General features: G+C 48.3%; 1 protein-coding gene and 1 long non-coding RNA gene across 5 annotated transcripts; one reads left to right on the top strand and one right to left on the bottom strand.

The window, feature by feature from the left end:
• The first annotated feature begins 221 nt into the window (after positions 1-221).
• LOC142819235 (uncharacterized) lies at positions 222-2,254 on the top strand. Its single transcript, XR_012897032.2, has 3 exons — positions 222-1,535; positions 1,761-1,913; positions 2,121-2,254. It is a non-coding gene; the product is annotated as an uncharacterized LOC142819235 (long non-coding RNA).
• A 132-nt stretch (positions 2,255-2,386) lies between these two features.
• On the bottom strand, positions 2,387-25,714 carry TMIGD1 (transmembrane and immunoglobulin domain containing 1). 4 transcript variants are annotated; one of them, XM_025184244.3, is made up of 7 exons: positions 25,568-25,714; positions 16,501-16,608; positions 15,567-15,845; positions 11,825-12,103; positions 9,261-9,364; positions 6,560-6,600; positions 2,387-3,783 (listed from the first exon to the last, which is right to left on the bottom strand). In XM_025184244.3, exons 2-7 carry the CDS (start codon positions 16,577-16,579, stop codon positions 3,780-3,782), a joined length of 786 nt encoding a protein of 261 aa, XP_025040029.3. In that variant the 5' UTR covers positions 16,580-16,608; positions 25,568-25,714; the 3' UTR covers positions 2,387-3,779. The 4 variants fall into 4 exon arrangements, with proteins under 4 accessions (XP_025040029.3, XP_075760736.2, XP_075760735.2 ...); XM_075904621.2 differs by lacking the exon at positions 25,568-25,714 and adding an exon at positions 16,897-17,082 and having other exon boundaries at positions 16,501-16,601; XM_075904620.2 differs by lacking the exon at positions 25,568-25,714 and adding an exon at positions 16,897-17,081.
• Positions 25,715-26,868: the final 1,154 nt, after the last annotated feature.

Genomic DNA, 26,868 nt, shown 5'->3' with positions numbered 1-26,868 from the left:
GAGGGGGTTGATGCCACCACCCCAGTGCAAAAGCCTTTTTCCGAACCCAGGGAGAGTCACTTGGGAATTTCTTCCCATGGAGTACCCCAAGCTCTTTCTTCCTCCCTCAGGAGAGAGCTTGAAAACCAACTGTAATTTCTAATAGCTAACCCCTCCGTCTCAGGCACATGCACACAGACCCTCTGCCTTGTAGGACACAGGAATCAGATCAGGTGATTTTATTAACAACAAAAAGACATACTTGGTAAAGCATAGTTTGTTGCCTGGAGTTACAAAGCAACTGAGAAAATAGATTAAAACAGAATTGCTGAAGCTGAATCCAGGGAAGTTACGGTGTACGAGGAAGGGCACTTGGGCTCAGCATGGAGTTCACAAATCAGGAAAAAAACAAAACCCTTATAATAGAATCATAGAACCATAGAGCTGGAAAAGACCCGAGAAGGTCATCAAGTCCAGCCCCCCGCCCAAGGCAGGACCAATCCCTTGATTGCATCTAACTATACATTCCCTATCTAGCCACGTTTCTTGGTCCCAGGGGCCGCCCATTGTAGACATGGATATTGATGAACGTACCACGTCTGGCTCCAAGATTCATGTCATCTCCCCCCAGTTTGTCTCTCCCAAAACCACACACAGAACTGCAGCAGGCACATCACTGCCTTTAACTCACATCTCACAATTTCTTCCCATTGGCTCTCCTAGCTCCCTGACACCACTTCCGGGATACCCACTGTTCTGGTTTTAACCCTTTAGTTACTGAATGCTGGGCAGTCTAGAAAAGGGTAGTACCCCTCCCAGCCATCACAGAGCTACTTTTAAGGTGTGTGGGATTGTGCTATTTGGACAGCTCAGGCTCAGAGGCTCGCTGTCCAAAAGGGCTAAGCTGACTGCTCTTCCTGGACACCTGCAGGTCAGCTGAGCTGGGTTACGTTCCCTCTCTTGCCACTGACTCCAACAGCCCTGTGTCAAGGCCACCATTTCCCCGACAACGGAGCTCCAACATTCCCTGTCTCCTGGATACTATTGTCATGGTAGCTGAGGCCTGAACTGCATCCTTCCCTCCTCTTCAAAGCCTCTGCCCCCTTCCCATGCTGGGACCCATCCAGACTGAGGCTACGTCTACACTGTGCATTGTTGGTCAAGAAGATATGCAAATGAGGTGTGGCAATGAATATTGCCATACCTCGTTTGCATACCTAATGAGCTGCCATTTTGCGGAAGAGGCTTTTGCGCAAGAAGGAGCTGACTACACTGCTCCCTCTTGCGCAAAGAACCCCTCTTGCGCAGGAGACGTTCTGTCGTTTATTTTGGGCCAACTTGTGTTGTGGTGCCCCGGCTTCTGCGGGTGTGTGGCTCTGTCTCAGCTTTTCCCCTGTGCTGGGGCAGGGTCTTCAGAGACTTACTTAGATGCTAAGTCGCTAACTCCTGGATCCAGGGATGGGTCTTGGCCCCTGTCCCAGTGCTGAGGAGATAGGTGTGTAGTTCTGAAAGTGGAACAATGTAGATTGCAAAATTATGAACTCGTACCTCCTGAGGTATGTGTATGTTTCTCTATCTCCTGTTCAGTCGTTTCCCCAAGTTTCTTTTTCAAGTGTTCAAGGGGGAACCTGCCTATGGCTACACATGTTTGTAGATGAGGTTCTTTGTTCACAAGTGAGGTATGTCCCTAGATTGTGCAATTTGGTGACTGTGTAAGGAACTTGCTGTGGGTACGTTTCCTTTTCATTTCCCAGCATCTAATTTCCATATTTCTGTTCAAGTTAATGACGGGTGCAGTCAGAGTAAACCCTGTCCCCAGCAAACCGCCTGAGTAACTCATCTGACTGGTGGGGGTCAGTTTGAAGAGATCTTTCTCCATGCAACAAGGTGACAACACAACACCTGAACAACTAAAACTACAGTCTCAGTAGCAGGTAGGCCCCGTGGCTACTGCAGTTGCTTTCCAAGGGGAGACTAGACCATCCCTCTGTTTTCTCACGACTCTGTTGGTCCGTTCTCACCCCAAAACTCCCCTGCATGCTGGAGCAAGGCACGGCATCGCAGGGCCCCTCACTGTGCTGCCCAGAGGATGGAACCTTTTCGCTGGGCTCCGAATCCTACTTTTCTCATTCCCTCAACAGCATCCCAAGACTTCTCGTCGGAGTTGATGGCTTTGGACTTGGGCCTGGGTGTTCAGGGACAGTGAGCATCCGCAACTCTCACTGAGGTGCATGGGAGCTGCAGGTTCTCAGCATCTTTGGAGTTCGGATGCAAATCAACAAACTATCAATTCATACATTTGGAAAGCACTTTTCAATCTTGTGATGAAAAATAGCAAATAAAGGTTGCACACCTGCAATATACAGCAAAAGTATTCACATGTAAAGGAGATGACTCATGAGATAGAAAGCATTTTCATTTATTGTGTGTAATAAAGAGCATTTGTTTGGACTAAAGTTTTTATGCTGTAATGTTCCCTGGAAGCTAGTTAATGTTACATTGGTAGGACTCGTGTCACTTTGTCAGTCAAGAACAGGTTCAATTTTACAAGGGTTGAGATGCTCTTTCCCGTTTAGGAACAGCACCTTCCGCTGTCTGAGAAGAGTATTTGCCCTTGAGAGACGGGAATTCATTCATAGCACATGGGGTATGTTGACAATTTCAGCAATGTACAGAGTCAAACTGTGAGCAGTGTCTAAAAGTTTGCTGCAGTCTTGTGACAAATGGTCTGCTGGTTTATCATAATCAGCGAAGAGAGGGGAGATGAGCCCTCAACGTTACTACTGGAGAACTGACTCGAAAACTAGAGTTTATTTTAACACACTCTTTGTGAAAGATGCTAGAGTGAGAGCTGCAGGCCCTGATACCCACCGTGCCATACAAAGGGGTGCAGTAAAAGCAGTAGCAGTGCTGGCTTCATTGACAGGACTACCAGAACACCTCCACACTGGCTGGAAGGGGCCTCATGTGGGGCTGAGGATGCTCTGGAGGCCTTTGCCTTTCGGAGGGGTCTGCCGATTGTGCTGATAGGCATGAACCGAGACCCCTTCAATGACTTTTGCACACAGTGGGCCGTGGAGGGAGCTAAACCAGCATCCAAGCGGTTTAGTTCGGTCCCTGAGGCTTCCCTTTTTTAAGGGATTAACCACTACTGGGATTTGTACACGCGACGTCAAACTGCCCTGGTTGTGACGGCGTAGCCCCTCGTGGCCACTAGGGATGTAAAATCGTGTGTAATCTGTCAGCTGGTTAAACATTAGGGTTAACCGTTTCAACAGGGGCGGGTAGGAGGCCTGGCCAAGCTGGAGTGCCGGAGGGGGAGGGGCTGCTCCAGCCTAGTGGGCCCAGCATCCGTACGGCACCGTACGTCGGGCATGGGGTTACTCCAGCCTGGCAAGGCCACCATTTAACGGGTAACAAGGAAGCATCACCCGGTAAGGTAACTCGTTGTTATGACCACTGCGGCCTAATCAACAGGAACAGACTCCTAAAAAATAATGATCCTGATTCCATGCAAACATCCTTTAGGGATAAAGATGGCGCTAGACCAAACCCACGCTACGTAGTCCTCTTCTTTTCCCCCTCCCGCATGAATGTTCAAAGCAGTAGGTGATAATCAACATACAGAAAGAACCATTTGGAAAGGATCATTGTGTGAAATGACAATAAATAGAGAAGGAGCTATAAGAACTAGAGTAATGGTTGCAGTGCACGGTGGCTAATCCCATGGCTTAACGCAAGGGCGTAAGTCCTCGTACAGATGGCTTTTCTTAGACACACGCAGTAGCCTCAGGATTTCTTCACCTGGAGGAAAATGAAAAGGACAGATGTCAGTCACCTAGGCTACGTTTAGACTGCAAGCCTCTTTCGAAAAAGAGCATCTAGGCTACAACCAGTACTTTCGAAAAAGCAAGGCAGTCTGGATGCTCTCTTTCGAAAAAGCACAGTTTGCATTACATAGCGCCTTTTTTCGAAACAGCACTTTCGAAAAAAGGCATTTTTCCTTGTAAAACGAGGTTTTCCGCGGTCGAAAAAACTGCCGTGTTTTCGATTTACTTTTGAAAGAACGCGGCAGCAATCTAGATGCAGGGGATGGTTTTTTTTTTTTTTTAAAAAAGGCCACTTTTTTCAAAAAGACCTGTAATCTAGACACACCCCTAGTGACATGAGACAGAGCGGTGGAATACACTTGGCGCTATGCCGTGTGTGTGTCCAAAACACTAGAGCAGGGCAGCAAACTACAACAAGGCACAACTTTTGCACTCACTGCCCCTTCGGTCTCCAAGAATTCACCCCCAAACTGGATTGAGGGGTCAGTGTCTCACAGTCATGCTGGAAGGGCCTACCAAGTGGGGTTCTGCAGAGAGCAGTTTGGGGACAAGTTTTGCTCAATGTTTTCATTCACGATTTAGAGGGAAGACTGAAAGAATTGGGTTTTAGTTTGGAAAAGAGAAGACGGAGGGGGGACATGAGAGCGGTTTTCAAATATCTAAAAGGGTGTCACAAGGAGGAAGGCGAAAATTTGTTCCTCTTGGTTTCTGAGGACAGGACAAGGAGTAATGGGCTTAAAGTGCAGCAGGGGAGGTTTAGATCGGACATTAGGAAAAAATTCCTAACTGTCAGGGTGGTCAAATATTGGAATAAATTGCCAAGGGAGGTGGTGGAATCTCCCTCTCTGGAGATATTTAAGAACAGGTTAGATAGACATCTGTCAGGGATGGTGTAGACGGAGCTTGATCCTGCCTTGAGGGCGGGGGGCTGGACTCGATGACCTCTCAAGGTCCCTTCCAGTCCTATTATTCTATGATTCTATGATTCTAACATGAGAGTGGTTTTCAAGTACCTAAAAGGGTGTTACAAGGTAGAGGGAGAAAAATTGTTCTCCTGGGCCTCTGAGGGTAGCACACGAAGCAATGGACTCAAATTGCAACAAGGGAGGTTTAGGTTGGACATTGGGAAAAACTTCCTACCTGTCAGGATGGCTAAAGACTGGAATAAATTGCCTAGGGAGGTTGTGGAATCTCTGTCACTGGAGATATTTCAGAGCAGGTTGGATGGACACCTGCCAGGGATGATGTAGATGGGGCTTGGTCCTGCCGTGAGGGCAGGGGACTGGACTTGATGCCTCTCGAGGTCCCCTCCAGTTCTAGTGTCCTATGATTCTATGTGCAGCGAGTAGCACTTGATTCTCCATGCTGCTCCTGCCACTGGGTTATAATACTCCTGGTCCAAGTAATCTATGAAGGGGAAAGGGGAGGTGCAGGCAGCTGGCCAGGATAATAGTTTAGCAACATTATTTTGCATCTGCTTGGACAGCAAAGAGAACTGGACGTGGCCATTTTTCATTTGGCTTGGTGTCTTCCTATTCCACGTGGGCTGCCACGGCTTAAAGAAGGGACATATGGATCTTAGGTACTTATCGCATATGGTGCAGAAGAGTTCATTAAATGTTCTGTATCTTGAGCTAATTAACTCACATCCAAGCTTTTTACTAATATTAGCTGCATTAATAACAACAATAATATTTTATATTACTGTAGAGCCAAATCTGCACTATACCCGGAAGGTCAGCTCAGGGTGTGCAACTGCAGCTATGTAAATAAACTTAATCGAGCTTGGTGCCATCTCCACAGCAAGAGGTCGACGGGAGAAATGCTCCTGTTGACGTCCCTTATGCCTCTCAACAGTGAGCAGTACTGCCACTGACGGGGTGGCCTCTGCATTCGATTTAGCAGATCTTTACTAGACCTGCTAAATCAAACACCAGAAGATTGATCGCCAGAGCATCAATCTTCCTGCAACTGGAGATGTGGCCTAACACCTTTCATCCAAAGATTTCAAAGAACGTTACAGATGTTACTGGAATAAGCCTCACAACACTGTTGTTAAGCAAGGAAGGAAGATTGTTTCCATTTCATAGTCTATTATAGGGACAGAAACAGATGAAAAATGCGACACTTTCTCAAAGTCCCTCACCAAGTCAGTGTCAGAGTCTTCTCTAACCACTAGACTATGCTGCCTCCCTTCAGTTTTTATGCTACGGAGTCTTCTTCTTAGCAGCACCTTTCAATGTGCTGATTGTAACTGGCAAAGGATAAGAAACTTTAACTTGAGCATCCGATAATGCACAGCACAAAGGGCCAGCTACAGACGTTGCTGGGCCCTGTGGGGACCAGAAGGCTCCCTGAGAATGGGCGGGGCCTTGGGTGGAAGGGGCGTGGCTAGGAGCAGCCAGCCCTCAGCACTACCCAGCCAGCCCTTACCGCCACTGGACCCTACTCTGCAGCCCCAGCCCCTTTTAAATCACTGAGCCCTGGGGAAACTGCTCCCTTTGCCTGCCCCTTCCCCTCCACTCCTGCTCCTCTCCCTCCCCCTCCAGCCCTGACAGCGTAAAGCACCATTAAGATAAAGAGAGGTGAAAGAGGCTGCTGGTGCCCTCCCATGCTCTGCTGTATTAGCAGCACTGCCTCCCACTTATTCATGTTAAGGGAATAAAACACCCCAACCTGGAACTAGGTAGGAGGGGCTTTATTTTAAAATCTATTCACGTGAGACAAAAATCATTGACACGGACACTTACAGAGCTGTTCCACTTGGTGTTTCTTTTCCCTTTTTGAAGCACTGAAAATAAACACAAGCAACACAATCTCGTCATTATTGTATTTCTGAATGAAAGACTCTTACTAATATGTCTATTCATACCTTACATTAGTACAGCTCCTTGCATCTCAACCAGCCCAAAAAGTGATACGGGAATCACTTCATCTCTGGGATGGGTATAACAATTCTCTAAACAGCAAACAGCAACGCTATACAACAGTATAGGACGGAAAACTGTGCTGTGTTGTATTTATTGTAATTGTATTAATGCAACATGAGAAACAACATATTTCAAAGTGCTGTGCTGATGATAACTGGGTTTATTTAGGGTGTGTCTACACTGCACCATAGGTCGCAATAAGATATGCAAATTGCATATCTTATTTCAATTTTATTTTGAAATAGCTTATTTCGAAATTCGAAATAACCCACTATTCCGAAATGTCCCTTATTCCTCATGGAATGAGGTTTACAGGGACGTCGGAATAGAAAGCTCGTTATATTTCAAAATAATGTGGATGCTCAAAATGACACAGAATAGCTATTTTGGGAAACCTCTGGTATCCCAAAATAGCGCAGCAGTATAAACGTAGCCTAAGGGAGACTAACCATGATTGGAGATAGGCCAACACAGGTAGGATAATACATTAAAAGTTGACACCAACCCAGTGTCCCTGAAGTGAGTTGACAGAAGATATGAGAACGTGTTACCATCAGAGATGAGCGGGTCTAATATTTATTTAATTCTTTTTTTATATAGGAATTAGGCACAGTGCTCCTGTCAGCTAATTTCTTAGCAGCTGCTGGCATCATGGTTAAAGTGCTCCTGACTGTTTTACTTCAGAATCTCCTATCTAGTAACCCAGCCTGACCCTGCCACAACACAAACCTCCAGTGAATTCATAGGGTGTAGTTCAGGCTACCATATAATGAGCAGAAAGTAGGGGGACAACTCCATGTCTGTCATTTCTGTAGATGGGAAATTTCAATATCTCCTCTCACAACACCACATCTGCACCCACCCCCACATTAGAAAGAATCAAGTGGCTGAAGATACCAAGTAACCGCCCCCCCTCCTATCTCCATGCTTTAGAAAATGGACTTGTGGACACCGATAAGCCTAACTCAAAGGTGCTTTGGACAAATTGTCTCATGTAACCTATCAATCTTTATGTCATAAGCCGCTGGATCTGTATGTCATTTTGGTGCATGTATCATTCTCGTGGGTAAAATTAGACATCTGGGCTGTGTCTAGACTGGCATGATTTTCCGCAAATGCTTTTAACGGAAAAGTTCTCCATTAAAAGCATTTGCGGAAAAGAGCATCTAGATTGGCACGGACGCTTTTGCGCAAAAGCACTTTTTGCGCAAAAGCGTCCGTGGCCAATCTAGACGTGCTCTTGCGCAAAAAAGCCCCGATCGCCATTTTCGCAATCGGGGCTTTTTTGCGCAAAACAAATCTGAGCTGTCTACACTGGCCCTTTTGCGCAAAAGGGACTTTTGCCCGAACGGGAGCAGCACAGTATTTCCGCAAGAAGCACCCATTTCTTACATGAGATCGTCAGTGTTCTTGCAGAAATTCAAGCGGCCAGTGTAGACAGCTGGCAAGTTTTTCCACAAAAGCAGCTGCTTTTGCGGAAAAACTTGCCAGTCTAGACACAGCCATGCAGTATGGAATGCTTTATGGTTTTAAATGTGCAAAGGAAAGCCATCGCGCGTGTTTCCAATGCTGGGATGCCTCAGTGTCTGGGCAATCATATGCAGATAGCTTTTTGTCCTTACATCTTAACAGGGTTGGTTTTAGGAAGTCACATGACCTCCCTAACTGGTAGGGACTGGCCAGGTAACTTCCTAGGCAAAAGTGGAAATCTTTAAAACAATAGGAAACTAGCAGGTCTTTGTCTTTGGCTGGGACACTGCCATGAAAGGGATCCAAAGTCCCCAGGCTGCGGGATTTGCAGGAAAAGGAACCCTTTTAGGGTGCGTTTGTAATAAGTTTGCACTGAGGTTTTAGTGTTAGTATTAGCTACGTATTTTCTTTTATTTTAAGACTGTAATCTGCTTTGCTCTGCCTGTTCTCATTGATTACCACTTAAATCCTACTGCTTGTACTTAATAAAATAACTTTTATGTACTATCAAGGTCAGTGTAAATAATTGTTACCTAGGGGAGCAACCAGGGTGCCCATTCCCCCGTACATTGCTAAAGGGGGCTTACCCAAATAATTCATTGGGGGTTCTGATCCCATTGAGGGAGGGGTATCCCAGGAAGCTGGGCCCAAAACAGCATTTTCCTTGGCCCTGAAGAGTTTCAGTGTCTGTGCTGCTTCTTGGGGGGGGAGAGGGGGGCTGGTGACTTGGCCGAGGGAGACCAGGGAGCTGGCCCAGCAGGACAGGGCGGTGGGACGCTCCAGAGACTAGGAAGGCAAGTGGCAGTGGCCTTGTTAGCCCTCCGGGAGGCACCCCCAAGGGGTCTCCTGTGAGTGCACCTGGTCACACCCACATTAGATGAACCCAACAGGCCACCTTTCCTGATGCATTTCTAAGTCCAGAAGCAACAGCAGTGTTGTGTTGAACTTCCCCTCCCCCCTCCCCAATAACGCGGAGGTTAAACAGAGCTTTTTCCCAGCAGTAGCTGTGCTGAGCCCATTGTGTTTTCTGATGCACTGATACTTTTGTTACCTTAAATATTTTTTCCCATCGAGCCACAATTCCAAAAATTATAGTAAGTAAAACCACCACGACAGCAGCAATAATGGCCTCCAGGGGAAACGGTGGCTTTTTATCTGTTGGAAGGGGGGAAAAAAACACATATTTGGATGCTGGACAGATTGATACAGTTCTATAAAGCAAGTCATTTTAGAGGCATCCAAAAGAGAGCAAAGGGTTCCTCCCTGGCCCAGTCTACACGGTGACCCGAACTGTGCTAAAAACAGAGTACAAACCCTGTTGTAATATTTGGGACAGTCATGTGGTTCTAACATTCAAAAAGAAAGAAGCAAACAACAAGCAGCCAAACATTTTTACTGGATTAGCTGGAAATATTAATTGATGGCTACTTCAGTGTGTTGTCTGGCTAGGGGTCATAGTGGACCACAAGCTGAATATGAGTCAGCAGTGTGATGCTGTTGCAAAAAAAGCAAACATGATTCTGGGCTGCATTAACAGGTGTGTTGTGAGCAAGACTCGAGGAGTCATTCTTCCGCTCTACTCTGCGATGGTTAGGCCACAGTTGGAGTCTTGTGTCCAGTTCTGGGCGCCGCATTTCAAGAAAGATGTGGAGAAATTGGAGAGGGTCCAGAGAAGAGCAACAAGAATGATGAAAGGTCTAGAGAACATGACCTATGAGGGAAGGCTGAAGGAATTGGGTTTGTTTAGTTTAGAAAAGGGAAGACTTCAGGGGGGACACGAGAGCCGTTTTCAGGTGTCTAAAAGGGTGTCATAAGGAGGAGGGAGAAAACTTGTTCATCTTGGCCTCTGAGGATAGAACAAGAAACTGCAGCAAGGGAGGTTTAGGTTGGACATTAGGAAAAAGTTCCTAACTGTCAGGGTGGTCAAACACTGGAATAAATTGCCCAGGGAGGTTGTGGAATCCCTGTCTCTGGAGATATTGAAGAGTAGGTTAGATAAATGTCTAACAGGGATGGTCTAGACAGTATTTGGTCCTGCTGTGAGGGCAGGGGACTGGACTCGATGACCTCTCGAGGTCCCTTCCAGTCTTAGTATTCTATGATTCTAAGCCATCAGGCCATGGACACGGAGTAAGGATAAGCAACCATGCAGCATGTTTTCTGACACCACTGGTTTCACAATGATTCTAGGGCAGTGGTTTCCAAACTTTTTGGCATCACGCCCTCTTTTTGATATTTAAAGATCCCCCCCCCCCCCCATAGCAGCAAAACTTGTTGAGCAAAAAAAAAAGGAACTGACCGGGGCCAAAAAACAAAAATAGCAGCAAAACTTGGGGGGAGGGATTGACGGGGGAGGCTGAGTTGCCTCGCACCCCCCCTGGAGTTTTGGCACGCCCCCCTAGTTTGGGAACCCATGTTCTAGGGACAGGGGAGAATGCCTTATGGGCAGCCCTGCAGCCAGCAAACCATTTATTTCTTAGATTGAGGGGTGGGAAACGGCAGCCATAGGAGGGGTTGCGGATTATTAGGAAAACATGCAGCAGATCCCTGCTGTGGCACTTTTGCGTTCTGTAACTTGATACAGTTCACGTGTATTGTCTTATTTTTGTGTCCACAGCCCTGTGAAAGGAGGGGAGGAAGTTAGGGATTTCTTTCAAAACGGGACTTAGCCTCTTGCTTTTGACACAGACTTAATAACAGTTATTACGCAGAGAATCTTCACATTGTTTTTTAAATAAGGACAGAAAGCAGACAACAACCGGCCTTCTTGGGAGAGGCCAGTAGTCTGCACAGAAGCCAAAGTTACTTCTCCCGGATTTTGGACTCAAGTCTGATTTTTGCCTTTGCTGCTGCTGCTCTGTGCTTTGATTTTGAGTTTGAACAAGACGCTGCATCTTGTTCGACCCCATTTTCTGATCTGTAAAATGGGAATAAGAAAATCTCCTTGAAAGGTGAGCCGCGCAGCTTAATTAGCCTGGCCCTGTTTGCAACCGGCTATTCAAAGCACACTCGTGTCATTGCCCTGCTTCATTCAAATAAAACGTCTTGTTTTCAGCCACTCCTCCGCTAATTTCTACTGAATTCCATCGAGGGAGAACAATAAGTTATTGTATGTTGTTTGCAGTGCAGGTGTGCTAGAGATCCCCGTCGTGATCAGGCTAATTGTGCTGGGCATTGTGCAAACGTAATAGAACAGCCTGCCCTGAAGTGCAGATATCATCTAGTGCCCTGATGCCGCTAATGCATCCATGTTTCTGTGACTATACAGAGCCTCACCAGCTGACGCAGCACCCTCTGCTGGCCCAGGGATTTGCAGCGTTTATAAATATAACGTTTTGCTCGGGGCAACTAATAACTCCTGGGATTCAAGCTGTCCATCGTGCATGCCACTGAAGCGGGGACTGGAATGTGTTGGAAGTTCTAACGCACACAACTGGCTGCAGGAGAGCAGAAGAGGGGAAGCTGCCACTTCAGATACAGCCGCCAAATCCTTTTAAATAACTGATGGAGCAAGAAAAGCATCTACTGTGGCTCTAACATTGTAGTTATTAACCAGTCAGTGCACAAGCCGCGCTACCCTTGCTGTGCTCTTAGCTGCACGCTCGTGAGCATTACCTGTTACTGTCAGGTGGAACTCCTTCGTCTCCCTTCCGAGAACAGAGGTAGCCTCACAAGTGTATGTTCCGTTGTCAGATTTCTGTACTTTCTTGATAGTCAGCTGGAAGACCTCGCTAGTCCGGTGTATCTGGTAGCGACCTTTCTCCAGGCTCAGGCTGCTGTTGTCTTTATACCAAACCATGTGAGCTTGAGGGTTGGAATTCACATTGCAAGTCAGGCTCACGTCACTCTTTTCTTCTGCCGGGGCAGGGTCTTCACCAGACAGGCGAGGGGCAACTGTGGACAACAAGCAGTTATGTTAATGACAGCATTACCAGAACCACAACACCTAGGCTGTGTCTAGACTGGCATGATTTTCCGGAAATGCTTTTAACGGAAAAGTTTTCCATTAAAAACATTTTTGGACAGAGCGTCGAGATTTGCACGGACGCTTTTCCGCAAAATAGCCCCGATCGCCATTTTCGTGATTGGTGCTTTTTTGCGGAAAACAAATCTGAGCTGTCTACACTGGCCCTTTTGTGCAAAAGCTTTGCACAAAAGGGACTTTTTCCTGAATGGGAGCAGAATAGTATTTCTGCAAGAAGCACTGATTTCTTATAGTAGGAAGTCAGTGCTTTTCAGGAAATTCAAGTGGCCAGTGTAGACAGCTGGCAAGTTTTTCCGGAAAAGTGGCTGATTTTCCGGAAAAACTGGCCAGTCTAGACACAGCCCTAGGTACTAGGAGAAAGGCATTGCCTGTAAGCATTTACCATGCACACAGTCCTTCCTTGCACCGTTTGAACAAACTGGGCAGTCAACGTTACGGACAGTAATTGCCAGACATAATCTTGCCTGCCAGCAAGTAGCCCCCTTGCCCCAAACTCTTTCACCTCCTCCCAGCCCTTGGCCACAGTGATGGCGGCCGGAGGAGGGGGAAGGGAGGGGGAAGGCCCCTGACAGCTGGTTGGCTGGGAGGAGAAAAAAGGCTCCTGGTGGCCGGGGGTATGTCTGGGGGGAGAAGAAAGACCCCGGTGGCAGCTCCACCCTGAGCCCCTCCTCATCCCCGAATCCTCACCCTCACTCACACGCCCCCAGCCTCTTGCACCTCCTCCCCTCCCCGACACCCCCAAAGCCCTGCTCTGAGTTCTGCCCTCTCCCTCCCCCCCCATTGCCAGCTCCCTACCCTGAGCGACCCGGGCTGCTGAGTAAGTTAGCTAGTTTCATAATCATTTTATAGTGGCGACTTTTCCAAGCACTGATCTACAAACTGTTCCACGGCTGCAGCTTTTAGCAGCCTTTGCTGCGGGCTGCACCGGGGTGAGGTTTCACTCTGTCCTCAGTGCCAATGTTACAGCGAGAGCTCTAAACGGGATGCATTGTAGGGTGAGAATGTAGAGTAGTTACGAGTTGTCCCACACTGCTACGTCCTGCCAGAACCTGTCACAGCCAGAGCAGGGGTAAGGGGGCTGGGAGAGAACAGAGACCACAGAGAAGAGGGCTGACATTGATCACATGAGAGCGACCCCCTGGAGGCAAAGCTGACGGTCTTTACGTCATCAGAGCTTCAGGCACCGCCTTCCAGCTTTTTCACTGAGCAAAAGTTTGGCTTTTACGCCTTGCTGGAGAATCCCAATGGAGCCCTGGGGTAGGCAGCTTTTACCATGAGGTCGCTAGATGAGATCAGTCCTACATCATCCACCCCCTGGCTGAACGCTCTGAGCTACATCTTGGTAGAAGCTAAAGAGCCATGTTTCTACCAGGGTTTGACAGTGGGATGAAAAACACACAGTACTTATAGGATCCTAGCACACTAGGACTGGAAGGGACCTCGCGAGGACACCAAGTCCAGTCCCCTGCCCTCACGGCAGGACCAAGCACAATAGATCATCCCTGATAGATGTTTGTCTAACCTGTTTTTAAATATCTCCAATGATGGGGACTCCACAACTTCCTTTAGCAATTTATTCTAGTGCTGAACCACCCTGACAGTTAGGAAGTTTTTCCTAATGTCCAACCTATATCTCCCTTGCTGCAAGTTAAGCCCATTGCTTTTTGTTCTGTCATCAGAGGTCAAGGAGAAACATTTATATCCCTCCTCCTTATAACAACTTTTTAGGTACTTGAAAGCTGTTATCATGTCTTACTGCCCCTGTATAAAACTCTGGTACGCCCACATCTTGAATACTGTGTACAGATGTGGTCTCCTCACCGCAAAAAAGATATTTTGGCCTTGGAAAGGGTTCAGAAAAGGGCAACTAAAATGATTAGGGGTTTGGAACGGGTCCCATATGAAGAGAGATTAAAGCGACTGGGACTCCTCAGTTTAGAAAAGAGGAGACTGAGGGGGGATATAATAGAGGTTTATAAAAGCATGAATGCTATGAAGGGAGCGAATAAAGAAAAGTTATTCATTAGTTCCCATAATAGAAGAACTAGAGGACACTAAATGAAGTTAATGGGTAGCAGGTTTAAAATTAATAAAATAAAGTTCTTCTTCACACAGCGTGTAGTCAGCCTGTGGAACTCCTTGCCAGAGGAGTCTGTGAAGGCTAGGACTATAACAGAGTTTAAAGAGAAGCTAGATAATTTCCTGGAGGTTAGGTCCATAAAAGGCTATTAGCCAGGGGATAGAAATGGTGTCCTTGGCCTCTGTTTGTCAGAGGCTGGAGAGGGATGGCAGGAGACAAATCGCTGATCATTGTCTTCGGTCCACCCTCTCTGGGGCACCTGGTGCTGGCCACTGTCGGCAGACAGGCTACTGGGCTAGATGGACCTTTGGTCTGACCCAGTACGGCCGTTCTTATGTTCTTCTGTCCCCTCTCAGTCTTCTCTTTTCCAGTCTAAACAAACCCAGTTCTTTCAGTCTTCCCTCATAGGTCATGATTTCTAGACCTTTAATCATTTTTGTTGCCCTTCTCTGTATTTTTTTTCAAATTCATCCCTCTAAAAACAGACACGGCTTTTTCTTTTTGCATTGGAGACTTAGCCAAAGGCACTTACTCATTCCTCCTAATTCAGAGCATGGGCCACTAACCAACGGGTATCTGGAGTTGAGGGGCATCAGGAGGACTTTATATATTCCTCTAGCATCCCGCCATGGCCACTGCAGCAGAGAGGATACTGGAGGAGATGGGTCTTCGGGCTCTGATTCCTTTGTTCCCCTTACTTTACAAGCGGGAATCTAGGTGGAGGGGCAACAGTAAATCTACATCGTCATTAAGCTCCCACTGAGGAAAACCGGGAGACTCCCATTGATTTCAGTGAAGGCTGGATCAGGATGGAAGGTTTAGTTTACACTAGGGAAAAGGTGTATTTTGAACACATTAGCAAACACCCAACATCATAAGAACATCAGAACGGCCAGACTGGGGCAGCCCGATGGTCCATCCAGCCCAGTATCCTTCTGCTGACAGTGGCCAATGCCAGATGCCCCAGGGGGAGGGAACACAACAGGGAATCAGTCAGTGATCCCTGCCCTATCGCCCATTCCCAGCCTCTGACAAACAGAGGCCAGCGACACTGTCCCTGCCCAGCCTGGCTAATCGCCATTGATGGACCTGACCTCGATGAATTTCTCTAGTTCTTTTTTGAATCCTGTTAAAATCCTGGTCTTCACAACCTCCTCTAACCCTTCTTCTTAGGAAAGAAAAGGCAAAAGAACATAGAACACAGTGAGCAGCCAGCGAGTCGGCCAACCCCCCCGATCTCCCGCTGCCGCAGTTACTGTGCATGCTCCCTCGCTCCCCGCTCATCAACTCACATCGGACATCCAGAGTCACGGAGAGCTGCATGGATTCGTTCCGCACCAGCTTGCAGGTAAAGCGGACTCCGTTGTCGGACTCGGCGACTGGGAGGATGCAGATGTTACTTTGATTCATTTTATTTCCATCTGTCATGCTCACGGTCTTGTTGTCTCGGTACCAGCGCAGTTCCTCTGCCCCACTGTTGCTTTGCACAGTGCACCACAGGGACGCTTCATAGCCAGGTTCTGTGAGCAGACTGTGGCTCTCAGAACGATTGTTGATAGCCAGCTCCACACCTGGAAGGGAAGCAGACGTGGTGGGTTTCACAAGCTCTGCCGTTTGCACAGTCCAGGACAATACTTATCGTTATCCGGCTGCTTTTACCACACCCGGACCCATGAGCATGGGTTAAGAATGGTGTTGTCAGGCTTACATCTAATAACGACCTTTTCTAAAGCAGCTTCTAACGCCGCATCCACCAATGCTCAGGCACAACCTTATTTATTTACATTTACCAAACCAGACAAAGCGATGCCCATCCTAAGCTGTACGTGTTCTCAAAGCTCACGCAAACACGGAGCCCTGCGTCTGCAGCTGCCTGCTCGGTGGTGGGTGCCAAGCAGAGCTTCAGACAATGTTAAGACAGCCAGAGACATACATCGAAACAAAAGACAGGACGATGCAGCACTTTAAAGACTAACAAGATGGCTTATTAGGTGATGAGCTTTTGTGGGCCAGACCCACTTCCTCAGATCAATTTGTGGAAGAAAATTGGCAAAACCATAAACACCAAAGTGATACAATCAGAAAAAAGCTCATCACCTAATAAACCATCTTGTTAGTCTTTAAAGTGCTGCCTAGTCCTGTCTTTTGTTTCAGCTACACCAGACTAACACGGCTGCATCTCTGTCACTATAGAGACAGACACCGGCAGCTTTTCTTTGCTCTTACCTGCGACAAGACACGGCAAAAGTAGAACCGCAAGGACAGGTGCTCCATAAAGGATGGGCAGGCGGCTCTTCTGCACCATTTCCGATGGACTCGGGTGGGATCTGTTGGCTAAAGAGAGTCTTGATTCTATGAATATTGCCGGCACGGGATAATTGTACATTGCTGTCACACATTCTGAATACAACCCTCCCGGAAAGGCATTTCACAGCTGATGGGCAGGTTGGGCCCTGAGGGTCAGGTTGTATTAATTCCCTGTTGGTTGTACATCACCTTAAAATAAAAGTGACTGACCCTCTCAATCTCTAGCCCCTTCCCCGGAAATCATTTTTTCCCAGCAATGGGAAGTTACTGCCATCAGAGGTCCTTTCTTTTGGGATCGCTCTCCTCGCTGCTTACCTTGGGGAGAATCTGTGAAGAGGCTTTTCCTGTTCAGCAATGCTCAGCACTTAACCCTCCTCGTTTACAAGGGCTGAGCTGTGATGTGTTTATTGTAGTTCAGTGTCAAGTGACATAAACTGGGTTCAAGGCCTCGCTCCTCGCTGTGTGTCTCAGTTCACCAGTCAGAAATAGGGATTCTTCCTGCACTGCTCACTGTTTTATGGGGCTCGGAGAGGCAATGAGTAACCAAGAGGAAAGTTACTGTGTCAGCCATTGCTGATTTCAACCCAAAATGAGGCATGTTTCCTTCTCAGCTTCCCTCAAGTTCTGGGACCTGGTCCTGCCTTTACCCAAGCTACTGGGAGCTGTGTGCTACTTCAACAGGGCAGGAGTCTATCCCACATGCTCAGGGTTCAGCTGATCGCCATATTTGGGGTCGGGAAGGAATTTTCCTCCAGGGTAGATTGGCAGAGGCTCTGGAGGTTTTTCGCCTTCCTCTGTAGCATGGGGCACGGGGCACTTGCGGGAGGATTCTCTGCATCTTGGGGTCTTTAAACCATCATTTGAGGACTTCAATATCTGAGATATAGGTGAGAGGATTATTGTAGCAGTGGGTGGGTGAGATTCTGTAGCCTGCACTGTGCAGGGGGTCAGCCTAGATGATCATAATGGTCCCTTCTGACCTTAAAGTCTATGAGTCTATGATTCTATCCCATTCTCTCACTTCCTACCACCTCTGATCCACTTGAAATCCCTTTGTCAAGCTGGGACTTAAACACCTCTAGGGACGGAGATTCCACCCCCTCCCTAGGGAACCCATCCCAGTGCTTCCCCACCGTCCTAGGAAAGATCTTTTCCTAATATCTAACCTAGGCCTCCCCCACTGAAACTTGAGACCATCGCGCTTCGTTCTGCCGTCTGCCACCACCGAGAACAGCCTCTCTCCATCCTTTTTGGAACCCCCTTTCTGGAAGTTGAAGGCTGCTACCAAATCCCCCCTCACTCTTCTCTTCTGCAGACTAAACAAACTCCAATCCCTCAGCCTCTCCTTGTAAGTCAAGTGCTCCAGCCCCCTCATCATTTCTGTTGCCAATGAATTTCCCACAGCTGGTAGGGAGAGCACATGCCTCTGCAAGCTGGGAGAGGCTCGGGGTTCTGTTCTCAGCAGGGAGCTGCTGCTGCTGTCGCGGAAGATGTGTCCCTCTCCGAGCCAAGCAGTTCCGTGCACGGAGCCCTGAGCCTCTGGGTGGGCGGGGCTCTTTAAGCAGCTGTGGGGCCGCGCTGCTGCGCAGCTTAGAAGTAACCTTGCTCATATCCCTTGAAAATGCTGCTGCAAAGACCGTAGTCCTACCCATTGCTTGGACCATGTCACCCCTCTCTTTGCATCTCTCCATGGGTTCGGTCTTTCCTAAAGCATCAACCATACACTTGTCTTCACTTTCAGGGCCCTTCCCAGCCTGTCCTCACTCTACCTATCAGCTCTAATTTGCTGTCAGGAGGTTGGTCCCAGCCTCCAAACACCCAAAAATTAAAAGGCAGAAAATTTCAACCTGACAAGTATGCGCAGTTAGCCGGTCAAACATGTGGTGCTACAAGATGTTGTGAAGACCTAGAACTTAGTGAGAGTCAAACACAGGACACTTTTATATAGATGAAATTTTCCATGCCAATAGTGATCAAAATAAACATTTATAATGGATATAAATCCACATGCTCCAGAGGATAAATCAGCCACTAACTGTGTCACATTGAGAAGAAATTTCCTTGTTGGAGAGATTATTCCACAGTGATGTTGTGGAGGTTTTCGGACTTTTATTTGAAGCATCTGGAATTACGGTTTCATCCAAAATGGCTATCCCTATGTGACGTAGTGGGGGTACCTGGCTGGGCTGTGGTGACCCCTGCTGTCCGGAGCAAGACCCAGCAGGGAAAACCTCACTAGGCCAAGGTAGTGCCAAACTTGTTGAACCAGTGGCCAGACACCCCCCATGGAGAGGAACAAAGGAAGGTGGAATGCTGCCCTGACTGGGGGGCAGGGCTGGAAGGGAATTTAGTTAGTTACTGTCTGGGAGCATGGAGGAGAGCCTAGGGAAAGAGGCTGGAGTTTAGGGGCCCAGTCTCCCCCATCTCAAGGGGGCCTGAGGCATCCTAGCCCAGCTCTGTGACCAGACTACATCTGTGCTGTGCTGTATCCTGGAGAGGCAATAAACTTCCTCTAGTCCACCGGCTGGTGCAGTCTGTTTGTGCCATTTCGGGGTGCAGGAGACGGGGGACCCCAACGCGCCGTCACACCCTACTTGTGCTTATAAGACATAACTTACTGTAGATAGGCAGTGATGGAGTAGTGAAAGTAGCACATTTTACAAGCTGAGATCTTTCCTCAGATATGACTGGGAACATGCCCAGAAGGAATGAATTAATCATTGCCAATCATCTCCTGAAGATAATCCAAGCCTGGCAAACCTGAGGAGATTTAGGACATGATAGGGAGTGGGACAAAGTTTATTTTCTGTTTGATGTTCTAGAGTCTGACTTCAAACCTTAGACCTTGGACAGGCTGGATTTGATGATTCAGAACACCTATAATTGAAGAATGACCCATATGACCATTCTGACTTTGATAGGTTAAAAAAAAAACATTCTAGCGTTTATTGAGAAATGGTTTGAGAATTGAAAGCCACTCCTGCTCTTTTTCCTTATGGGGGAACCTTGTCTCTATGTCTCATTTTATATAAATCCTGAAGGAGGCGAGAGACAAGTATTACATATAATCAAAGGACGTACCGACTGTGCCCGGGTCAGTGTAGAAGAACTATACGGGATGTTGTTGGCTTTTCTTTCTGTCTAAATGCCTGTTGTGCTCTAGAAGTAACAGGAATAACATAGCGTGAGAAGGACCAATGAACAGTGAGAGATATAAGCCCTAAGCAGTACGCACCTCTGAAATTATTTTTAAAAAATCTTTTAAAAGGGAGGGGAGAATTCTGATAAATAAGAGGTGTTACCAGTGCAGTAAGATCCTTGAAATGAATCAAACATAAAGGAAGGGCTCCTAGAAATGTGCCCTGTATGAGTGGCTCTCAGTGGAAGGAGCAGAGAGAACAGCAATCTGAGACCAGCTGGGAAAAGTGTTCACCAGGAAAGCAGAAATGTACCCCGCCAATAACCCCTGGGCACAGGGAATATACACAGAAAGTCAGAGCGTTTGTCACATCCCTGAGACAAAAGTGCTAGTGCAGACATAGCCTTGGGTTTCAGCTTTAAAATGTAACCAGCGTCTTGGCAAATGAATAAAACTGACCCATTCACGGTTAGACGCCCTTCGCCCCATTGAGACGCCCCATCTTTCCATCTGGTTAAATCAAAGTACAAGGAAATGACGTTCCATGGTCCCAGAGTGAGTCTGGCTCAGCATGATCTGATGTCCCGTCCCACCTGGCTCCCAGTACTCTTGCCTGCTAGACAACAGGGCCTCCATTGCTGAAGAGCTGGGCTTTTAGTCCGGTGTTTTGGCTGGCCCTTGGCTTCTCAGGTTCAGAAAATTCCCTGGTCCCCTTCATTCTCCCTTTGCCCTGATTTCATTTCCCCCTGAAAGTGCATCCTCCTTTGACACTGATCCTTTCTGTGTGTTGAGGAGAGCAGGGCAAGGAGATATAAGGATGCTCAAGTGCAGTGGAAGCATTCTCCAGACCCCACCTGATTTCATGTGGCCCATAGAGCAAGAAGCCAGATCTTGTCCCCAGACCTTCTGCAAAGCTGCCCAGTGTGACTGTGACGGTGCCAGCTGGACAGGGGGTATTTTTGCCTCCGGCCTGCTTTCCTCTCGCTTTGGAGGGATCTGTGAGAGTGGGTGAGGGTCTGATCTTGGGAGGACCTGCTCAGGCATCACAACAAAGCTTAACTTTGCCACTGGTGACCTGCCCTTAATGTCCTGTGAGGAATGTCACGCAGGCTGTGCTGCTCTCTCTCCTGTCAGTCTCCACCTGTCCGTCAGGAAGACGAGATAAGCTGTCGCTGTTGGCACCAAAGCAGCTGCTGTGTTGAAACAGACATCAAAGCCTTTACCTACGCCGTCCCCTTGTGGGTTGGGCCCTAGATCTGCTCTGCAAGTAGGATTCCAGGGCAGTGCTGATGGAGACCTTGAGTCCCAAGAAAGCCCTCCAGGTCATTCTCCTCCCTTGCTATCTACCTCACCAGGGTGTGTCCAAGCCAGAGCAGCCAGGTGTGTGAACAGGCAGTTGAGAAAGCTATCGGGTGACTCAGCCACTTGCTGTGTGTTGCCTTCCTGAACTGGTTGGGAAAAACAGCGGCGGACGAGGCTTTCGCTGTATAACATGAGAAATGAGGCATTTCAGTTACACCGGTAACTCCCTGGAGATCAATGGGATCCGTGTCCGTGTCACCAGGGCTCGACAAATCCGCTTATCTCCTCTCCCGCGGCGAGTAGATTTCAGCCGGTCGCCCCGTTCACCGGCGGTTCGCGCATGCGCAGTGCGGGGCTGGCGAGTGGTTTTCGCCGCGATCGTCGAGCCCTGCGTATCACTAAATCCAGCATCTGGACAGGTCTGTCGGCCCTTTGCCCCTTTGCCACGGTTTCCCAGCCTCATCATACCTGGGGCGTGCATGTAAAAAACAATCCCCAACTTGTGTGTGTGTCTTTTTCCCAGTGGCTGCACAAGGCAGACGAGCCCCAGGAAAATGAAAAGAAATGCTCTTTGTTTTCCCCGGGGCCTTTTGTTAACGGCTAAAGCACAGTTGACCCATGACCCATAAAGCGAAGAGATATTAGCGTGCAATGCGGGCAGAGTCATGCTATCCCTGATCCCCTGAAATTATATTTTTGTACATGCTCCGCCTTAAGTTCTTGGAAGTGGCAGGTCTGGGAAACCAGCGGGAATTACCAAGATGCACTGGGCCTGGGCTCTGTTGGTTTTGACCTTTGGCGAGGTGCATGGGCGTGTGGATAGGCCTGTGGTGCCCGGGCTCCACCCATGTCGGGGCCTGGGAGCCCGGCTCCACCAACGTTGGGCCGGGTCTCTTCACTGCCGTCCCCTGTGCCCTGAGTGTCCCGGCCGGCTGCCTGACGTGAGCGCAGCTCTGCGCTAATGCTCTCCCTTGCTGGCCGCTGTGCTGCAACCTGGCTAAAGGGCGCACCCCTGGCAGCAGGCTGACTGCGCCTGCCGAGGGAGGAAGCACTTGGCATCTCCTTCCCCCCACCCCCCTCCCCACACACCTCAGGCAGCTCTGAGTGGAGACCTTCCTGCCTGGGGCTTGGGTGAGTGTTTGTGGTGCCAGGAGTGGGGGGAGGAGAGGAGAGAAGGGGTAAATGGGGGTCCTGACCCCAGCTCCGCCCACACCAAAGCCCCTTATCTGCACCCTACAGCCTGCACCCAACCCTCTGCCCCTCCGAGTCCTGAGCCCAGCCCAGGCCCCAAACCTCTCATTTGCACCCTACAACTTGCACCCTGGGACCACAACCCCAGCCCTAAAACCCTCCTGCACCCCAAACCCCTCATCTGCCCCCTAGAGCCTGCACCCAACCCTCTGCCCAAGCCCCGAACCCCTCCCACACCCAAACCCTTAATCCCCAGCACCAGAGTTCTCACCCCCTCACGCCCTTACGAGGCAGGGGAGGGGCGGGACTTGGACCTGCTCTCACCACCCAAAATTATACAAACATGTGACCTCCGTTGGGGCAGTAGAATGCTTTGGATTCAGACTCACTGACTCTGCCCATTGTTCATTACTAGCTGGAGTTACCCGGTGTGGCTCAGTCCCGCTCCGCGCCGGCCGATTCGCTTCCCCTCGCCCCCGCCAGCCCTGCTTCCTGCCGGCCGGTTCTCCTCCTCCCGATCTCCCCCGGCCAGCCCCGCTCCCCCGACCCCCTGCTCCAGACCAGTTCTGCTTCCTGCCGGCCGGTTCTCCTCCTCCCGATCTCCCCCGGCCAGCCCCGCTCCCCCCGACTGCCCCCCCGATCTCTTCCAGCCAGCCCTGCTGCCCCTGACCCCCCCCCCCCCCACCAGCTCTGCTTCCTGCTGGCCACCCCTTCCCTGATCTTCCTCAGCCAGCCCCGCTGCCCCCCATCCTGCCCCCCAACCAGCTTTGCTTCCCACCGGCCGCCCCTCTCCTTGATCTCCCCTGGCCCTCCTCTCTGCCCCAGCCCCCCCCCGACCAGCTCTGCTTCCCACTGGTGGCCCCTCCCCCAATCTCCCCCGGCCAGCCCTGCTGACTCCAACCCCCCCCAACCAGGCCTGCTTCCCAGCCCCCCACTTCCTCCCAGCCAGCCCCGCTCCCCTCCCAGCTGATTCCTTCTCCTCCCCCCCCCCCATCAAGTGTGGCCATTTTTTTTTTAGATTACCTGGTAACCGTAGCCGCGAGGGGCAGGGCGGATGTCCGAGCCATTGTGTGCATGGGGATGAGGCGAGTCTCGGATGGCGCTTTGGGGCCGCAGGTGGCAGGCCCGTGACCTGGGGTCGGCGGGGCTGCCCCTGCAACGCAGTGGGGCAGGTTATTTTTGATTTTTACAGGTTGAGATCGGGCCCGATCGGGTCCAAAACTACCTTAAAACCTTCTCCTGGAGGAAGGGTTATCCCATGGAAAGTTTGGTTGTGGTAGGTCTTATAGTGTCCAAGTTATTAGAGCACAAACATTCTCCTTTATATATTAGATTTTTTTCACCTACATAACAACATAAAAATGGCCAGACGGGATCAGACCAAAGGTCCATCTAGCCCAGTATCCTGTCTGCCGACAGCAGCTAATACCAGATGCCCCAGAGAGAGGGATCGTAACAGGTAATCCTCACGTGATCCCTCCCCTGTCACCCACCTCCAGAGAAACAGAGGCCAGGGATACCATTCCTCCTACCCATCCTGGCTAATAGCCATTGATGGACCTAACCTCTATGATTCGATCTAGCTCTTTTTTGAACCCTGTTAATGGTCTAGCCTCCTCTGGCAAGGAGTTCCACAAGTTGACTGTGCACTGAGGGTATGTCTACACTACTCCGCTAGTTCGAACTAGCGGGGTAATGTAGGCATACCGCAATTGCAAATGAAGCCCGGGATTTGAATTTCCCGGGCTTCATTTGCATAAGCGGGGCGCCGCCATTTTTAAATCCCCGCTCGTTCAAACCCCATGCCGCGCGGCTACACGCGGTACGAACTAGGTAGTTCTAACCAGGCTTCCTAGTTCAAACTACCGTTACTCCTCATTCCACGAGGCGTAACGGTTGTTCGAAATAGGAAGCCTAGTTCGAACTACCTAGTTCGTGCCGCGTGTAGCCGCGCGGCACGGGGTTCGAACCAGCGGGGATTTAAAAATGGCGGCGCCCCGCTTATGCAAATGAAGCCCGGGAAATTCAAATCCCGGGCTTCATTTGCAATTGCGGTATGCCTACATTACCCCGCTAGTTCGAACAAGTGGGGTAGTGTAGACATACCCTGAGTGAAGAAAAACTTCCTTTTGTTTGTTTTAACCCTGCTGCCTATTCATTTCATTTGGTGACCCCTACTTCTTTTATTGTGGGAATAAGTAAGTAACTTTTTCTTATTTGCTTTTTCCACACCACTCATGATTTTATAGACCTCTATCAAATCCCCCCTCAATCGCCTCTTTTCTAAGCTGAAAAGTCCAAGTCTTTTTAATCTCTCTTCATATGGGACCTGTTCCAAACCCCTCATCATTTTTGTTGCCCTTTTCTGAACCTTTTCCAATGCCAATAATATATATTTATTGAGATGAGGTGACCACATCTGTATGCAGTATTCAAGATGTGGGCATCCCATGGTTTTATACAGAGGCAACAAGATATTTTCTGTCTTATTCTCTAACCCTTTTTTAATAACTCCTAACATTCTATTTGCTTTTTTGACTGCCGCTGCACACTGAGTGGATGTTTTCAGAGAACTATCCACAATGACTCCAAGATCTTTCTCTTGAGTAGTTGTGGCCAAATTAGTCCCCATCATATTATACGTATAGTTGGGATTATTTTTTCCAACTTTACATTTATCCACATTAAATTTCATTTGACATTTTGTTGCTCAATCACTTAGTTTGGTGAGATCTTTTTGAAACTCTTCACAGTCTGCTTTGGTCTTAACTACCTTGAGCAGTTTGGTATCATCTGCAAATTTTGCTACCTCACTGTTTACCCCTTTCTCTAGATCATTTATAAATAAGTTGAATAGGATGGGTTCCAGGACAGACCCTTGGGCGACCCCACTAGTTACCTCTCTCCACTCGGAAAACTTACCATTTATTCCTACTCTTTGTTTCCTGTCTGCTAACCAGTTATCAATCCACACAAAAGGACCTTCCCTCTTATCCCATGACAATTTACTTTACTTAAGAGCCTTTGGTGAGGGACCTTGTCAAAGGCTTTCTGGAAATCTAAGTATATCCACTGGATCCAGCTTGTCCATATGTTTGTTGACCCCCTCGAAGAACTCTAGCAGATTAGTAAGGCATGATTTCCCTTTGCAGAAACCATGTTGGCTTTCCCTTGCCTTGAAAAGAGAGTTATCAGTGGTTAGGATGAATGATATACAAAAGATCCGTCTTCATGTCAATTTGTAAATACCTTTGTATCTCTTTTGAAACACCCGTTCGTAACAATCCCCAATACACCAGATTCTACGGCAGCATAAATGAACCATGAGAATGTTCCTGTCCCTGATGAACTGACCTGGGAGGTTGTACCACCTAAGTCAAGCAGCACCGGTGCATTTTCTTAAGCCACCAAACACAGGAGAAGTATAATCTTCCAGGCTTTGGTAAGGTCAAGCCAGCTGTTTGTGAAGGCAGGAAAGCTCCACACTTCCTCCTATTTCTGCTGTCTCCCTGTGGCCAGGCCTGTATGTTCCTGTTTTCTATTGGTTGCTTTTACTGACAGGCACTGACTAACTCTGCTCAAGGCCACTTCTCCTATACAGATATCTCTGGCATGAACTTTGCCTGTCTGGTAGGGACAGACACATCAGCTGCATTTTCCCAGCCTGGAATACGAGGCTGAAGTTAACCAAATGCTCCCTCTTTAATTCCACCTAGTTTCAGTTCTACTGCTTTACGTCTTATTCAATCCTAACTGTAATCAGCAGAAATCAGACAATGCCTTTGTCAGTATTTCACAGAGTTAATCTTTGAGCCTAATTATAAGGTCTCTTATGAGTTACTGTGGGCTTTTAAGGACTTTTATGATTTTACTGGAAAGTAGGCCTGAAAACCGTTGATCATGGAACTTTTTTTTTTTTACAGACGAAAAATTATGTCTTTGTGCAAAGTAAAACTTACAAATCCTTTCTTCTGGCTATATGTTTTATATTAGGAGAATATAAAAATATCTGGTCATACATTGTCATATTTCAAGGGTCCCTTCTTTGAACGGGACATATTTCCTGCGCTATTTATTACTTTCAGTAAAAGACAATTCACAGAATTTACTCACACTTAAATGGCTCTGAATGTCTTTGGGCAAAGCTTCCTAGACCTACTTTCATGGATCATTTTCGAAAGGGCTAAGACTCAGCCTTCTTCCTTGCAAATGTAGTTTGAATTCTGTCTGCATAAACTGAACCGGGGCGGTGGTGTGAACACAGCTCAGTGCTGTGAACCTGCCAGGTGTAGCTCAGAGTTCTTACACCTCCAACCAGCTGACTTGCACAGGCAATCACAGTGTTAGAAGTAACAGAGAGGTTACTTTCATTATGCAAGACACTACATTTCACCGTTTGGAATGGAAATCCATCAACCATATGAAAAAACGTGCACAGATCCAGGCAGACATCCTCTTTCTATCCACATGCAAAAAGATGAACATTGTACCCAAAGGACTGAAAGTGAACAACCCATTACGATCAACAGACTGTACTGATTATAGAGAGACTGTGCCATACACTATCTAAGAAATTAAGGAACCACCTGATCGGTATCCTGTACAAGAAACAGGAGAGGATCAAGAATGACATCTCTGACCTCGAAACTCTCATC

The sequence above is a fragment of the Pelodiscus sinensis genome, chromosome 21, assembly GCF_052426305.1.
Source record: "Pelodiscus sinensis isolate ZL-2025 chromosome 21, ASM5242630v1, whole genome shotgun sequence".
NCBI classification, from domain to species: domain Eukaryota; kingdom Metazoa; phylum Chordata; order Testudines; family Trionychidae; genus Pelodiscus; species Pelodiscus sinensis.
The sequence above is the reverse complement of the archived record's forward strand: the minus strand, read 5'-3'. Positions and strand labels throughout refer to the sequence as shown.